This window comes from Amphibalanus amphitrite, unplaced genomic scaffold (genome assembly GCF_019059575.1).
Source record: "Amphibalanus amphitrite isolate SeventyFive unplaced genomic scaffold, NRLGWU_Aamphi_draft 000051F_arrow, whole genome shotgun sequence".
NCBI lineage: Eukaryota > Metazoa > Arthropoda > Thecostraca > Balanomorpha > Balanidae > Amphibalanus > Amphibalanus amphitrite.
Window position 1 is genome coordinate 583,283 of NW_024881547.1, and position 16,409 is coordinate 599,691.

Genomic DNA, 16,409 nt, shown 5'->3' on the forward strand with positions numbered 1-16,409 from the left:
TTTGCTTACGATCCTTGGTCGTACGATCTTTTGCGGCATACGATATTTATCTTACGATCATTTTCCTACGATCTTTTTCATACGATCAATTGCTTTACGATCTTTTGCTTACGATCTTTTTGTCGTACGATCTTTTACAACATACGATCTTTATCTTACGATCATTTTCGTACGATCTTTTGCATACGATCAATTGCTTTACGATCTTTTGCTTACGATCTTTTTACCGTACGATCTTTTACAACATACGATCTTTATCTTACGATCATTTTCGTACGATCTTTTGTCACGTAATCCAGACGAAGAACCCGGAAAGGGTAGGGGGCGCTACGATCGTTGAACAGATGCAATAGGTGTCGCTATTGTATCGGTAGCTCACAACGACGACGGCTAGAAACTATCGACCCCGCATGAATTTACCATGTCCAACCGGTCTGACCCCGGTTCCGAATCTAGTCGTTTGTCTAGTCGTATAGCTGGCTACAACTGGTCGTCAATCAACCCCGCTTGAAATAGCACAGCCGACAGCGGGGTCGGTGTCTAAGCGTCTGTTAGTATGTGTTTGATCATCTAGTTTGATCTAGTTTTCGTTAGCAACTGTCGACGGTAGTTTTGCTGTTAACGGAAGTGAGTTGTGGCTACTAATTGTTCATAACCATGTTGTAGGTATGTATTAGGTATAGGGGCTTTTTATGTCCTTGTTAAAGGGGATATACGTTGTGGATTCAATGATATTTTTTACTTGCGTTTAGTTTCTGCTTTATTTGAAAGTTATTTATTACTGTAAAAGTTTATTAAATGTGGTAATTTTGACCCCATGTACTTGAACTTTTACTGGTAGGTACTGTGTCCCCGACGACGTCAATAGGACATAACACCTTACCAGCCCTGGACCGTACATACTTCTTTCAGCCCCAATAATCGGTCACGAGCTGCACTCTCAGAAACGCACGGCCGGACCTGTCGTTGTGTCGGGTGCTCCCCTTTTTTACCGCAGCCCTCATCCACTCTTAGCTCGCTCTTTTGTTTTTGTTTGTTTTGTTAGGTTAGGCCCTTTCGGTCTGACGAGACCATTTCAGGGCCTGAAGGATGATAGGAATTAGGGGGAGACATTGGTCTGGGCAGGCATCCTAGTGAGTCACCGGGGCTGAGCCCGTCCAGAGGACAGGCCACCCAGCCCCAAGGCACTCACTGCACCCGGCTACGGGGTGCGCTCCCTCGGGAGCAGCGGTGCTGCTCCAAGGGAGCCCGCATGAGATAAAGTTGCCTGTCCAGTCCGGAGGGGGTTGCGGCGTGGAGGAGAAGGATTTCAGTATCCTGAGGATAGAAGCATGGAACGGTGAGCTCGCTCTTCCCTCCCCTAAGCCGTTACCGTACATACGTCGGCCTTGACTGGGACGGTTCGTAATGATCAGCACTGGCCTGGGCACACATGCCCGCTCTGGCCTCTGCGTGGGGACATTGGAGTCCGTCGCGACACCTATCGCATAAGTACGTAAGCAGTAATACCCCAAACAGGCTAGAGGACTCTGAGCACTTACGATGAAAACTGAGAGCTTTGCGTAATAATTGCGTCACTAGTCTCAGGAAAAAGCTTCGGTTCAGAAGCTTTACAGTTCGAAGCTAACACGCTGAATATTTTGTTCATTAAAATGCTGCTAAAAAGCTTACTTGTAGCTTGTATCAATACACTTCGAATTATCTAGACGGAAAAGCACGCATATTTACCAGCGTTCCTCCTCTCCATATTGGTGTAAATTTATGACGTCTACAATAACTCTGACAATATGTATTTGATAAACCGGGAACATCCGTGGATTGTTTTGTTTTAAAACGACCAGTTTGGTGTCGGGCGAGCGTGGGGGTGTCGTCTGAACGTCGACCGGGTGCGGAGACGGTTGGCACGTGGACAGCGCGTGGAAGTGCCCCTGCTGCTCTGAATCAGACGGAGACGGGGTTCTGTTGGGTCGGGGTGCGTGCCGGTGGAGATTGCCTGGGACGTGGATACGATAAAGGTGAGTCTTAGATATAAATATTAGATTATCTCTCATCCTTCGCAAGTTTGAGTTATTGACGAAATAGGTACCTACTCCGATGACCTCAGATGACCTTAGTGACGTCGTGTTACGCATGTATTCGAGTAAGGGGATGGAACGTTTTGAAACTCGGCTGCTGTGTACTGGGTAGGTGAAGGCGGACATCGCGATTACCGCGGTAATCGATCTCAGTCGTCGGGATGAAAGTAGGTATATGGCGAGGCTGCGGAGTCGTTGTTAGAGTCGGTCGGAGTCGACAGTTCTGCCCGGAGTCTGAGTTTGAGTCGGAGTCGATTGCTGGAAGCCGGAGTCGGAGACACTGAAAATTATTCGACTCCGCACTCCGCAGCCCTGGTGTAACCAGCGCTGCGGAGTCGGAGTCGGAGTCGGTGTCGGTCGGAGTCGACAGTTATGACCGAAGTCGGAGTCGGAGTGGAGTCGATTTTAGAATCCCGAGCCGGAGTCGGATCGGAGTCAGCGAAAACCGGTCGACTCCGCAGCCCTGCCAGGTCTGCGGAGTCGGAGTCCGGAGTTGGAGTCGGTCAGAGTCGACAGTTCTGCCGGGAGTTGGAGTCGGAGTCGGAGTTGGTTTTTGAAGGCCGGAGTTGGAGTCGGAGTAGGAGTCGCCGAAAATCCATCGACTCCGCAACCCTGGTAAATACCATTATTAATTTCAGTCAATAGTTACTTAGTTCAGTTCAAAGGTGAGGTCATCGGAGTCCGGAGGTCGTCCTACGTCATTTTTTTATGTATTTATGGCAGATAACGTCATAATAACCAGGCTGCGGAGTTGCAGTCGGAGTCGGTCGGGTTCGACAATTCTGCCAGGAGTCGGAGTCGGAGCTAGAGTCGCCAAAATCTTACTAACTGGCTCCCGACTCCGGAGTCGGAGTTAACACTGCATGGCTCAATGTCATGCCCTGCACATGTTTGCTTCACGATATTTGACGATACACGATACTAAACGCTCGCCTCGTTGACCTTTAAAAATCAAATTTTGTCGAAATAGGTCATATTCCTGTTTTGGACGAGCGTTTTCAGCGAAAAAAAGGCAAAAGACCGGGGATTCGCCGAAACCTGCTTTTTATTGTGCATGCCATCTATGAAGCATAGGTATTTGCAATTTCAAAGCCATTGAACGGGCAAAGGATCGTTTCAGACATAATAAAACATCTGGCCACTGTAAAGTGTCCATGACAGTTGGATAGCGACAACTCAAGAAACTCAAGATTACCTTCAAACGATATTTATTTTTGAATTACTTTTAAATGCACAAAGCTTTCGGTCACATACACATCTGGCCACCATTTGCTTTACTATCATGGACTTGGACTATGGACTTTAAAGGAAGCGTCCGGAGTCTGAGCTGGAGTCTGAGTCAGAGTTGGAGTCTATTTTTTTAAGTCGGAGTCGGAGTCACCCAAAGATGCATAGACTCCGCAGAGAACTTATAACAGAGCCAGAATATCCCGGGAGCGGGAAAAAGATTCGGTATCTCAGTCGCAATCTTTTGATTTAATCTACCTAAGGTCGATGAGAATGCATTTGGAGGACAAAAGCCCTGAAAGATGGTTTTATTATTTTTTTAAGAGAAAACACTTTTAACACTTCCTGTCCTTGGAGGTGTTCCAGATCCTGATCAGCCTTAACGATGCGGATCGTCTGATATGCAGCATGACTTTTTTCCGGTCAGGTCATAGGTCAAAGTTTTAAGTTGACCTAGGCCAAATTATAATTAATTCGTTGCGGCTTGACTAGAGAATTACGATGCCAGTAATATTAATGTCGCACAAGCTCGTTTTCAAAGAAATTGAGAAAAAATCAGCTAAGTCGTCCATTTTGACGGGTCTTATCTTCTAGTGATGCTGAATTCAATCGTCGACCTTTGGTGAAATTTGAGGGCACACTAGCAAAAGAGCTTTAACCCGCGCCCTGCTGGGGGGGGGGGGTGTTTGAACACCCCCCCCTGTGGTTTTTCGCGAATATCTCAAAAACGGCGGCGCGGAGCGCCGCCGTTTTTGGTACACCTTATCATACATCAATTCTACACATGTTGTGAAAATTTCAGACCAAGGTCATTCAAGGTCAGGTCACCAGGTCACTCGAAGTGACCTCACCTCATAAAAAGTTTCAATGTCTGTCATAGCTACACCGAGTGACCGATCGCTTTGAAACTTTCAGCGATTGCTAAGAGCATTAGCATGTACAAAATGTATATCTCAGAATTTTGATATCGATGACCTAAGGTCAGGTCAATTTTGCAACCTCACCATTATAAGTCAATGGGAGAAAATTGAAATGCGCCTGTTTTGGACGAAAGACATTATAAACACTCCCAAACACTGAATTACAAGTGGTTTAGACACAATGAACATGAAAATGGTGTCTGTGACCCCTGTTTATGCCCTGAGGTCATCTTAGGTCACGAATGGTATCTAACAGTTTTTCGCAAATAACTTTTGATAGAGGCATGCTAGAGCGATGAAAACGCCTTAGATGTGTTCAGCTCGACGATACGGATCGACTGATATGCAACATGACCCTTTCCGGTCAGGTCATGACCTTGACCTGAGGTCAAATTTTCAAGTTGACCTTTCAAGGTCAAATTATAGTTCGTTCGATGCGTCTTGACGAGAGGAACACGATGCCGGTAAAAGTAAGCTCGTACAATGCTTGGGTCAAAAGTTATTGCAGAAAAACTGTTTCCGAAAAAATCGGCTATTTTTGCAGTTTTTGCCCCCTGCAGGCAAAACCGTTGACGTTAGGTCAAATCTGAGAAAATTATTCAGAAAGGGCGTTAATAGGGCTATCGAATGCGCTTTTCCGCGGCGCTGTAGCTCTATTGGTTCCCGAGTTATGCGTTGGCTTCTTGGAAATTTTCGACATTCGACCTGGAAATCGGCGAAAATTTGCCTTCAATGACCTCTGGTGACCTGACCTTTGACCTGACCAAAAAATTGACCGAAGTGATTTCCTCATTATTTTTGACGCTCTTTCGAACGCCGCCTTCCGCGTATCGCTACGTGGCCCAGGAGCCGAGTTAGAAGGGGGGGGGTGTTCAAACACCCCCCCCCCCCAGCAGGGCGTGGAAATCCAGGACCCCCAGCAGGGCGCGGGTTAAGAGCCGTTGAAAGTTTCCTCACGATGGTTCATAATGGCTGTAGGTATTAGTTCAATAGCTATAATCCGATTGTTCAAGAATTTTGAAACTTTGACCGTTTAGACTTAACCCTTAACCCTATTCCGGGCGGGCTCTGAAAGGTTCAATTCTGGGCGGGGGCCTTTTCGCCCCCCCCCCCTTCAGATCTCAAAAACTACACATCGGAGCGACAAACGGCAAACGGCGTTTGATAGGTCGTTTAAAGATCTACAGCTTTTACATAAAACATTTTCGGGTCAAGTCAATATTGAGGTCACCGTCCAGAGGTCATCAACGATAAAATGTTTTGGAATTAGTTACAATATAACTTTTAAACTAAGAAACATAGAGACATAAATTTAGCCCGGCAGGCGGTGGGCCTACCAGCCACCTTCCGCGCGGTGGGGGGGGGGGGACACTTTTTTGCCCCCCCCCCCCGTATCTCCGAAACCAGACATGTGCATGGATCCGAGTGATGGATCTATGATCTCAGTGAATCTCGAGGCAAATTGCAGGTTCGGATCTATGATCCCATCGAATCCGGCGTGAAAAATCTATCCTGGATCTATGATCTCACAGGATCTGACGATAAACCAAGAACATGGATCTATGATCTGAGTGGATCCCACCATGCACAACATTTGAAGCCAGGTGTTATATGGCAATAAGTGCCATAAAACTGTGGATTATGACGTGTTATCACATAAAATCACTAAACGAGAGCGTTTGTGAGTTGCAACGAGTGATCTTTTGGTATTTCTGTGTTGACCAAAAATAAATGAGGATCTATGATCCCACTGGATCTCAAGTAAAAATACTAGACTTGGATCTATGATCCCTACGAATCTCTCGATAAATTACAGAGCTGGATCTATGATCCCAACGGATCCGAGATCAGGATCCGTGGGATCAGATCCCAGATCCATTTTCTCGGATCCACGCACATGTCTGTCCGAAACTACTCGACGGATCCGGAAAATTCAAACGGCGTTCGATAGCCCTGTCAAATTTGTCGAAGGAAACCAAATTTCATTGACCTCGGGGTCACCAATGACGTCACAGGTCAGGTCAAAGATAAAATGTTTCACCGTTCACGGGGCTTCTAGGGAAAGCGCTATAACACCGAGTAAAACGCATTTTGTCGAAAATCAGCGATAAGGCGTCAGTTATCTAGTACATATGTTTCTATTAGAGGTCACTGGTCATACCAGGTCAGGTCACAGGTCAGGTCACCAAAGGTCACCAAGGGTCACCACATGAGCCCAACTTTACTAAGGTCATGCGATGCATGTTTTATGGCCAATTTTTCATTTCCAACTCAATGGTGTTGGTTATAAGACCATCAGGTACGGTTTAGGTCACTTTCTGGTGGAGGTCAGGTCAAGGTCAGGTAAAAAAAAGTCAAATTTCAAAATTGATATTTTTGCATAAAATGGGTATCGATTCGATGCAGCTCGCCACGGGGAGTCTAATGGGGGTCTTTGTTTTGCGCGTCGAGGTCTAGAATTGCTAAAAATTGAGCTTGAAAATTTGACGTCATCAATTTTGAACAGTTTTTTTCGCTATAACTTGGCCAAAAAAAGAGGTATCGATCTCAAATTTGGTATGTAGATAGAAGGCGGTAGGGGCTATCACATATATTCCGGTTTTTTCGAAATTCAAAAAACGTTTTGGATTTTTTGGCTATTATATTCAAAAAGTCTATTTTTTATTTTTGGGGGTCAAAATCCAAAAAATTCGAAAAACCGAAATTACAGTTTTGTAGCCCTTTTAATTCAACACCTTTTGTGTCTGAAACATTTTTCTGTATCTCTAAAGCTGTAGGCCTGACAGCTCTTCCCGCGAAACCTTTTTTTGGGTCGAAAATGGCAAAAATGACGTCACTCTGACGTCATTAGCGGCCAACCTATCATAGCCTTTGGAAAAAATTTTGGTCGCCATGTGCGCTAGCTGCTCCCGGGAGGGTACTGAAAGTTTGGTGACAATCGGCGCAGTGGTTCTCGAGATATATCGAAAAAACTAAGGGGGGGGGCAAAAAAATGCCCCCCCCCCCCACCGCCTGGAAGGTTAATGCATTTTTTGTTGCTCACGTCGAGGCGATGCGAAATAAGTATGCGGTTACCTTCACAGGTCAATTTGAAATTTGACCTGAGGTCAAGGTCAGGTCATTCACCAATGAGGTTGTGGGGTATGGTCATGCTGCATACCAAACGACGCGCCCTGACCAGGCAAGCAGTTTGGTACCACTTACAAATAATTCTTTAGCACCATCATGTCGTGATTTATTGACAGAAAACGATTTATGACGTCACATGACCTCAGATGACCTTTCCCGGTGCCCCTGTCAATAAGCGGCATCGGGATCATCACCGATGAGATAATCTTCCATAATACTCAAAGAATTGGTTGGTTCTGACTCGTTTACACGAAGCAGGAGGCGTTTCAATATTTTCCCATAGGCTTGCAATGTAAAGGTCACGAGTCTGGCCTGACCTCAGGTCACAGATATAAAAATTCTGAGACATACAAATTGCACGTACTGGTACTCTAACTAAAACCTGAAGGGAAGAAATTGACAAATCAAAAACTCTAGCTCTGGCGTGATTGCAAACCTTCCTGAGTTGGGGTCAACAAACCGCCTCTGGTGACCTGAACTGACCTGACCCGGCAATTTTTTTTTTGTCAAAATGTGCGCAATGAATGTTAAGAAAAAGTCACCGAGTATGAGCTTTCAGTCTTGCGGCGTTTGGCAATGGCACAAGAAAAACCTGAAGGGGGGCCTTGAAGGCCCCCCCCCCGCCCGGAATAGGGTTAAGCCCTTTGGATTCTGCTGGCCTCACCTTCCACCTAACCTGAAAATTAACAAAGGGAAGTCACAATTTTTACGTTCTTTTTAAAGACATCCCGTGTCGCTGCGTGGCCCAGAAATATCAGGAGCAGAGCCCTGAGTTGGACGGGAACGTTAAAACGTCCTCCGGCCCTGTACCTTGATGTGTAACGATCAGATCACCACCCTAGCGCGAATTATTGGATCGTAGACATATGATGGATCATAGACTCGAAGAGCTTTGCCAGATATTGCACTGCGGCGATCTTGCTGTGTTTCAGTGTGTACTGTGAACAATGGCGACTGTACTGCTGATCGGTAGTGGGGGACGCGAGCACGCCATAGCCTGGAAGCTGGCTCAGTCGCCCAAAGTGGAACGGATCCTTCTGGCGCCTGGCAATGGAGGAACGGCTGATGATAAAATGGAGTGTGTCGCGGTGAACGTCAAGGAGCACGAGGTAGGTGGCAACGCGTAACCCTCTTTGTCAATGCATGCCTAGTCGTCAGCAAAGTAGCATAGGAGTACCTACAGCAAGGCGAAATTGTTTCCCAATGATGCGATTAGGCGATTACCTGACGAATAATATTGTTTTCGTAAAAATGTCAAATACGAGCTCTGCCAACAACCTTACATCATCCGGATTCCCGCAGCGGTCACTAAATTCAAAAGATCCCTTCTCATTCATCAAAAGGCTCATTCTTAAAAATTACTTCGTCAGACCTTTATTGTTGTTACCTATACTGTCATTCCATGCTTCCGTCTCCGTATTCACGATTTACATGACCTGACCAGTGACCTCGCCGTCGCCGACCTGTCGCTGCCGCAGGCGGTAGTTTCACTCTGTCGGGACCGAGTTCGCTCCGTCGACCTGGTGATCGTCGGACCGGAGGACCCCCTGGCCGACGGTTTGGCCGACTCGCTCCGACGCGCCGGCGTCCCCTGCTTCGGTCCGTCGGCGGCCGGCGCCCGTATCGAGGCAGACAAGGCGTACGCAAAGAGACTGATGGAGGAGCTCCGTATTCCGACGGCGCCGTTTAGTGTCTTCACGGACGCTGATAGTGCTAAGGAGTACATCAGGAGGTGAGCGAACTGGTGGTGACTAGGGCGATGATGGAGTCGGTTTGTGTCGTATTTTTGTGTATGTGGCCCAAAATTATCCGTGACAAGGCTTTGCTTGTCTGCAGCCTTTGCTAATAATGCGTGGCAAAGCTAGCAGTGAATTTAATCGTAAGGTAAAAAACTATAGCGAGGATGATGATAACGATAACATTGACAGCAATGTATCCGCGACCAACACGCACTGACACCAACTCTGCTCTACCCCCGTCCTTCCTCTCTGCAGCGGACCTAACCGTCTCGTCGTCAAGGCGTCCGGCCTGGCGGCTGGTAAGGGAGTGGTGGTAGCCGCGGACGCGGAGGAGGCCTGTCAGGCCGTCGAGGACGCGCTGCTGGGTGGTCGGTTCGGGGAGGCCGGAGCCAAGGTGGTGGTGGAGGAGAAGCTACAGGGAGAGGAGGTGTCGGTGAGTTCGAGTGATACGAGCGGGCTGTATGTATTGTGAGTGGGTTGATGGCCTTGAAACGGCGTTGCGTGGGTGTGTTCACGTGTGAGCGTGTGGGAGCTTGCCCTTCAATGGCCAACAGATTTAGTCGGGAGTATCGGGAAACCTGGCTTACCACACAGATTAGTTGGCTGGAAGCGTTTCCAATATTGATTCGTTATCTGACTTTGACAAGTCACGATTGATTCTACGCTTTATTTACCGGTCTACCAACACGCAGCGTGCTTGTGCCGACCTCCAATACGGACATATTTAGTTACGTGTTATACCCGCTGTCCCCTCTGTCCTCTAACACCCCCCTTCCCCCCTCCCAGGTGATGGCGTTCACAGACGGTCGCCATGTGGCTGTGATGCCGCCCGCTCAGGACCACAAACGGCTCCTATCGGGTGACCGGGGCCCCAACACGGGTGGTATGGGTGCTGTGGCGCCGGCTCCCGGGCCTCTCACTACCCAGCAGCTGAGCGAGCTGGAGCAGCTCGTCTTTCAGAGACTGGTGGACCACTGGGTCACGGAAGGGATTTCATATTGCGGTAAGACCGGATCGGTGGCATGGCGGCTTGCTTTGGTGGTTGTGGATTTTCGAACGCGACTTGTCTGTTTTTACCTTTTTGTTTGTTACAATTTCTATTGCATCTCGGATGAGACTTTGCTATTTCGATGTTCGTTTGATATATATTGTGGCATCACATATCTCTAGCTTTTCTGCCGTTTGTGTGTGTTTTTGTATGCGTATTGCATGCACTCAATTATCTCTTTATTTTTACTGTCCTTTTTTATCTCATTTTACGTCCTTCTGTTAGTTATTGCTGTTTTCCGTAAACGTTTCTTGCTTAGCTTTATTGTGCGTAATGCAGCACATCTTTCCGCACCCGGCCCCGTCACATCTATCCCGTGCAATGCCCTCTAACCGTCAACCCCTGTTTGTACGACACCAGGCGTACTATACGCCGGTCTTATGGTCACCGCTACCGGTCCGTACGTCCTCGAGTACAACTGTCGCTTCGGTGATCCGGAGACCGAGGTGCTGCTGCCGCTGCTGCAGAGCGATCTCTTCGACATCGTCACGGTACGAACGGAGGTCGAGAATGGAGGCACGTAACGGTTAGGGTTGATGCTTGGGGTTAGATACGGTAGCTTGTCGAATGTGGGATGGATGCAGCAGGCCGTACGGTATTATACAGTTACACATAAAACGAGATAAATGGTAGGTAGGTTCGTTTAGGTCCATCGTGATACGCACCAACTCAAGTGCGTAAGTGGCGTGAGTCGAATAAAAGCTGCACGGAGTGCTTTTCGTCCGAAATCCTGTCAATAAGTGTAACATATGACGTTCTCATTGCCTCCTCTTACTTGCCTCCACGTTGCAATGACCGACTATCACTCTTTGAAACGCCCCCTATCTGTGCTTGGCATACCGCACTCTCCACGCCTCTTCCCTTCCGCCGCCTCCCTCCATCTGTCTCACCACTCCTCCGTCACGGTATACACCGTATTCCCCGCTCCAGTGGGGTATGTTTATATTTGACCAGGGCCTGGTGTTGTCAGGCACTTCTGAGGCCAGACACTCTTGACTCTTATATAGCCCCATAAATAGATGGTGGCCGGCCACGGTCGCAAACCACGTGAATGAACTTCATACATTTCCATGAGAGGAAAGCATTTCTGTCAGGGATGCTAACGTCTTAAAATACTGTGCATGCACGCGCACACATGACTATTGTGCACGCGAACGCACACAGTGTGCGTAGATATGTTACGCATCAAATGGAGACAGCCCCTTGCCTGTTCACCAACGAAAACAGACTGTAGGTTCTATACCGCCACAGGGGTAGTGTTATCATTAAATTTTAGCACGCTCTTCCGCTTGGTTTATGTGACTGACTGGTGAGGGGTCCGGTGTCTCGAGGTGGTGTGTACATACATACACAGCACAGTGCTGGTAGAAGCGTATGTTTGTGCATTTTGGGCTCAAATATGCTACAACTGCGTGTTGTATCATGTGTGAGTTGCATCATTTCCCTGGGCATTAATGACAGAAGCTGCTCTTTCGTCACTATGATCATACATTTACGGTTTTATCCTTTTGAAAATTGAATGTCGTCAACTCACTATGTTCACTGTCTATAACCTATAACGGCCGGTGTTCCTTCAGGCGTGTGTGGAAGATCGACTGTGTCCGACCAATGTCAGCTGGCGGACCGATGCCGCTGCAGTGGATGTTGTGCTCGTATCGGCGGGGTACCCGGGCTCGTACCCGAAAAACCTCGAAATCACAGGTTAGTACCGACCGACCCTGACCTGACAGCCTTGTATTTGGGGCTACGTTTCGCCCCAAGTTTCCGGGTTACACGTGAATTTCAGGTCATAAAATGGTGGTATGATTCGTGATCGGTCATCAACTTTGGTTAATGTCGTTGATGTTGAAAATTGATTCCGATATCTTGTTGGTGGGGTCTTGCATGTTGCATGTTGCGATATGTTTACCGGTGTTCTTGCATTCTATGGAGTCCCTTTTCGGCTACTGCGTTCTCTACCCTATTCCTCTAGACATGCACAATCCCTCTCCGTGGTCCCTGACCTTGCTCTGACCTCTGCCAGGCCTGGACGCGGCAGCAGCCGCCGGGTGTCAGCTGTTCCATGCCGGCACCCGCCGCTCAGAGCCGGCCGGCTCGCTCCTGACATCTGGCGGCCGAGTACTGAACCTGGTGGCAGTGGCTGATAGTGTGGCCGCCGCCCGTCAGATGGCTCTGCAGGCGGCGCAGCTCGTCCAGTTCGACGGAAAACAGTACCGAGAGGACATTGCAGCTCGGGCTCTGGCTCGGTAAGAACAGTATGAGCGAGCTTGGGTGCAGTTGTTGAATTATGCCGATTGGAAGATGCTGGATCAAAGCTCGGATCAAGCCGCTCCCTCGCATTGATGATGCCAATTGCTCATAGCGGATGGCCCGTACGTTCATAGGCGGCGGAACGGGGAGGGCACCGGGGCACCGTGCCCCCCTTTGATTTTGGCATTTTAACATTAGCCCTATGGGCGTTGCATGGAAAGAATAGGACCAAAAGTCGGCAGTGCCCCCCCCCCCCTTAATTGAAGGTGTTCCGCCGCTACTGCGTACGTTTACGTTTACGTTTGTTGGGTTTCTTCTAGTTAATGGTTTACAGGTAGAAGATCAGTCATATAAGTCGTCTTTGATAAATGTTCAAGCTTGCAGTCAAGCTAACTATCACTACTGTCATAAAACTCCCTTGATCTCACCCTCTCTCGCAGTGAGATCCTCTCGGGCGGCTCGCTCACCTACAAGTCTGCCGGCGTGGATATCGGCGCGGGTGACGCGTTCGTGGGGCGGATCGCCGCTCTCCTGCGTCAGAGGCCCGTCAGCAGCGCGGTGCTGGGCGGTCTGGGCGGATTTGGCGGTCTGTTTGACCTGTCGGCAGTGACTCCGCCTCTGACTGACCCGCTGCTGGTGGTCGGCACTGATGGAGTCGGAACTAAACTGAAGGTGAGAGGAAAGGGATGGAGTGAAGGAGAGAGGTAGAGAAGGATGTAGAGAAGGAGACGGAAAGAGAAGAGGATAAGGAAGGAAATTAGAACGGGCGTCTGAATTCTGTAGGTCGAGACTTATGAGCGAGAACGAACGAAACGGGGCGAAGAACGGTATCGTCTGCGGCACGGCAGTCAGAAAAAGATGTCCGAAGAAATGGTTCGCTAACCTACAGGTTGAGTAGCCTTTGACAGGGAAAGACGTAAGAATGGGCTGATATCGAACCTTTATTCTGAAGGTGTAGCGTCAATGATTGGAAAATGAATCAAAACAGGGAAGACGTGCTTTCTGAACCCAACTTACCAACTGTGCCTTCGTCACATCCCTCATACCTCCCTGTCCCGACAGGTGGCGCAGGCGTGCGGTCGGCCGGAGGGTCTCGGGGTGGACCTGGTGGCCATGTGCGTAAACGACGTGCTGTGCCAGGGTGCCCGGCCGCTGCTCTTCCTGGACTACCTGGCGGCGGGCAGGCTGTCTGCGGCTCCCATCGACCGGCTGGTGGCGGGGGTGGTGGAAGGATGCCAGCAGGCTGGATGTGACCTGCTTGGTGAGGGACTGAGGGAGGGTCAAACAGGGGAGTGGAGGGATGTCAACAGGCTGGCTGTGACCTGCTCGGTGAGAGGCTGGGGGAGGTTAGACTGGGTGTTGGATGACTGTCAGCTGGCCGGCTGTGACCTGCACGGTCAGGGGCGAAGTTTCTGGGCGGAGGTCGGGGAAAATGAGATGTAGGTCCTAATGTGCTGCGCTTTTTATATCCGTAGTTAAGGGCCTTTTTCGTGAGCCAAAAAACTTATGAAAATAAGGCTCAATTTTCTTATGCCATCGCCATCGTAATCAATGCCTCAGTAAATGCAATTCAGACAGTTAAAATAATTAAACCACTGTTCAAAAGTCGTCAAAGCCGTGTCGAACATTGCACCTTCGTGTACGATTTCGCCTTCCCTGATCCCCCTCACGCTCACCTTCTTACGATTCGGCCCGCTAATGACCTATCCCCTCCCCCTCCCTCCTCCCAGGCGGCGAGACTGCCGAGATGCCGGGTGTCTACTCGGACTCCGGGTACGACTTGGCTGGGTTCGCGGTGGGGGCCGTGGAGAGGACGGCCCTCCTGCCCAGGACAGATCTCATGGCTCCCGGGGACGCCCTGCTGGCCCTGCCTGCCGCCGGTCTACACAGCAATGGGTTCAGTCTGGTGCGGAGGGCAGTGGAAGCGGCGGGATTGGACTATCTGAAAGACAAGGCGCCCTTCCAGCCTGAGGCCGAGAGTCTGGGTAAGTGGGTGGCAATGGTCTTTGTGTGATATTCGATTGTATAAAAGAGCGGGATTCCGGATATATTTGAGGGAAGCACGTATGCTACAGCTCGACAATGTGTGTGCCATGGCAGGACGTGTGAAACTGATGAAGCCAGTCCTGTAATCCTTCCCCTCTTCCGTCTCCCGCAGGTGCGGCGCTGCTGACTCCGACCCGTATCTACGCGGCCCCGATGCGTGTCCTGCTCTCCGCACCCGGTCTAATCACCGGTGCCGCCCACATCACCGGTGGGGGCCTGCCTGGAAACATACCTCGCTGTCTTCCTGACGGGCTGGTGGCCCGGCTCGACATGCGCTCCTGGTTGAACATCACCCAGCCCGCTGCCGCTGCCGCCGCCTGGGTCGCTCTAGTCGGTGGGGTTAGTGCCGAGGAGCTGGCGCGTACCTTCAACCTTGGCTTGGGCATGGTGGTGGTGGTGCCGGCTGGTCGACGTCAGGAGGCGCTGGAGCTGGCGGCAGCTCATGGCCATCAGCTGCTGGAGGTGGGGAAGCTGGAGGCGCGTGGCGGAGTGGATGGGGAAGGATATGACGTCAGAGGATCTCAAGTGGTACTGGACGGCCTGGAGAGTCAGCTGAGCGCGGTGATGGCTCAGCTGACAGCGGCCGGGGCACGGCCGGTCCCTCCGCCTCCCTCTGCACGGCCGCTGATGCCAGTTGGAGTCCTCATCTCTGGGTCAGGTACCAACCTCCAGGCACTTCTAGACTACTGCAGCAAACCCGGCGCCGCCGCAAAGGTCGTCCTGGTGATCTCCAACAAACCCGGAGTAGGTGGCCTGACACGAGCCGAGGCTGCCGGTGTGCCGACGCGCGTCATCCGACACACTGAGTATGGCTCGCGGGAGGAGTTTGATCTCGCCATGCACTCCGCTCTGGAGTCGGCCGGAGTACAGCTGGTCTGCTGCGCCGGCTTCATGAGGATCCTCTCACCTCGCTTCGTGCAGCTGTGGCGCGGACGACTGCTCAACATCCACCCGTCTCTGCTGCCGCTGTTCCCCGGTCTGCACGTGCACCGTCAGGCTCTGCAGGCCGGGGTGCGTGTGTCGGGCTGCTCGGTGCACTTTATCGAGGAGGAGGTGGATGCGGGCGCCATCCTCGTGCAGCGCACGGTGCCTGTACTGGCCGGAGACACCGAACAGCAGCTGGAAGAACGTATCAAGACGGCCGAACATGTGGCCTACCCCGAGGCTCTGCATCTGGTGGCGACGGGCGCGGTCACCAGAGGCCAGGACGGTCGCCTGCTGTGGCGAGAGTCGCACTCGGCTGGGAAGTAGTAAAAGGGACTGACTGTTCAGCTAGATAGCACGGTAGGTAGGAGGCGACCATTTGAGTAATCGTAATTCATACTGTTCTGGGGATCTGAAGTGCAGTTTTATCCGATTTGTGTTGTTTTTCGAGGCGAGTTTGTGTTGAGTCTGATGATATTGCAACTTTGTGAACTGCTATATGAAAGACTCACCTATCTGTATGCGTATCGCAGCACTACTGCCGTTCCAATACCCGCATAACTGATAAGTGATGGATAGGGGATGATAAGTGACTGTTCTGCGGCGATATGTTAGTACTAGTATATGTTATTGTTAGGCTCGTAGGGCCCGTGGGTCAGCTGTAAGAATCTTGGGTCAGCCAAGGCATCCGTTTGCACTTTGCATGAGACTGGGCTGGGATTGGTGAAGGATACCTACCGCCCCGACCGGCGACCGTGGCTACCTGCTGTGAGTGCGACTTCTTCATGTTCGATGCGACTGCGAGCAAGCGAGTTTCTCATGTGCCATCGTTTTTCTTGACAAGCCCGCCTGTCGGTTATTTGTGTCATTACCTGATGGCTGTTAAATATAATAAGTACCTACCTAATATAACAAATATCGTAGCTATACCTACCTACACCACCGTTTTTCCGCAGACGATCTTATACCTACTGATACCGTTCCATTCGAGCTAGAATTTTGCCGAAGGGTTTTCACTTTTCTTCTAACGTAGGCTCGAAGATCCATATTC

The 16,409-nt window shown here is 50.1% G+C and overlaps 1 protein-coding gene across 2 annotated transcripts; it reads left to right on the forward strand.

Annotated features, from left to right (window-relative positions):
• Positions 1–1,835: 1,835 nt before the first annotated feature.
• LOC122377851 (trifunctional purine biosynthetic protein adenosine-3-like) lies at positions 1,836–16,274 on the forward strand. Of its 2 annotated transcripts, none has more exons than XM_043358353.1 (12): positions 1,836–2,015; positions 8,284–8,460; positions 8,830–9,083; positions 9,346–9,523; positions 9,877–10,093; positions 10,499–10,629; positions 11,716–11,839; positions 12,162–12,384; positions 12,829–13,060; positions 13,451–13,649; positions 14,119–14,373; positions 14,547–16,274. In XM_043358353.1, the coding sequence occupies exons 2-12, from the start codon at positions 8,299–8,301 to the stop codon at positions 15,683–15,685; spliced, it is 3,114 nt and encodes a 1,037-aa protein (XP_043214288.1). In that variant the 5' UTR covers positions 1,836–2,015; positions 8,284–8,298; the 3' UTR covers positions 15,686–16,274. The 2 variants fall into 2 exon arrangements, with proteins under 2 accessions (XP_043214288.1, XP_043214289.1); XM_043358354.1 differs by having other exon boundaries at positions 8,325–8,460.
• The last annotated feature ends 135 nt before the right edge of the window (positions 16,275–16,409 follow it).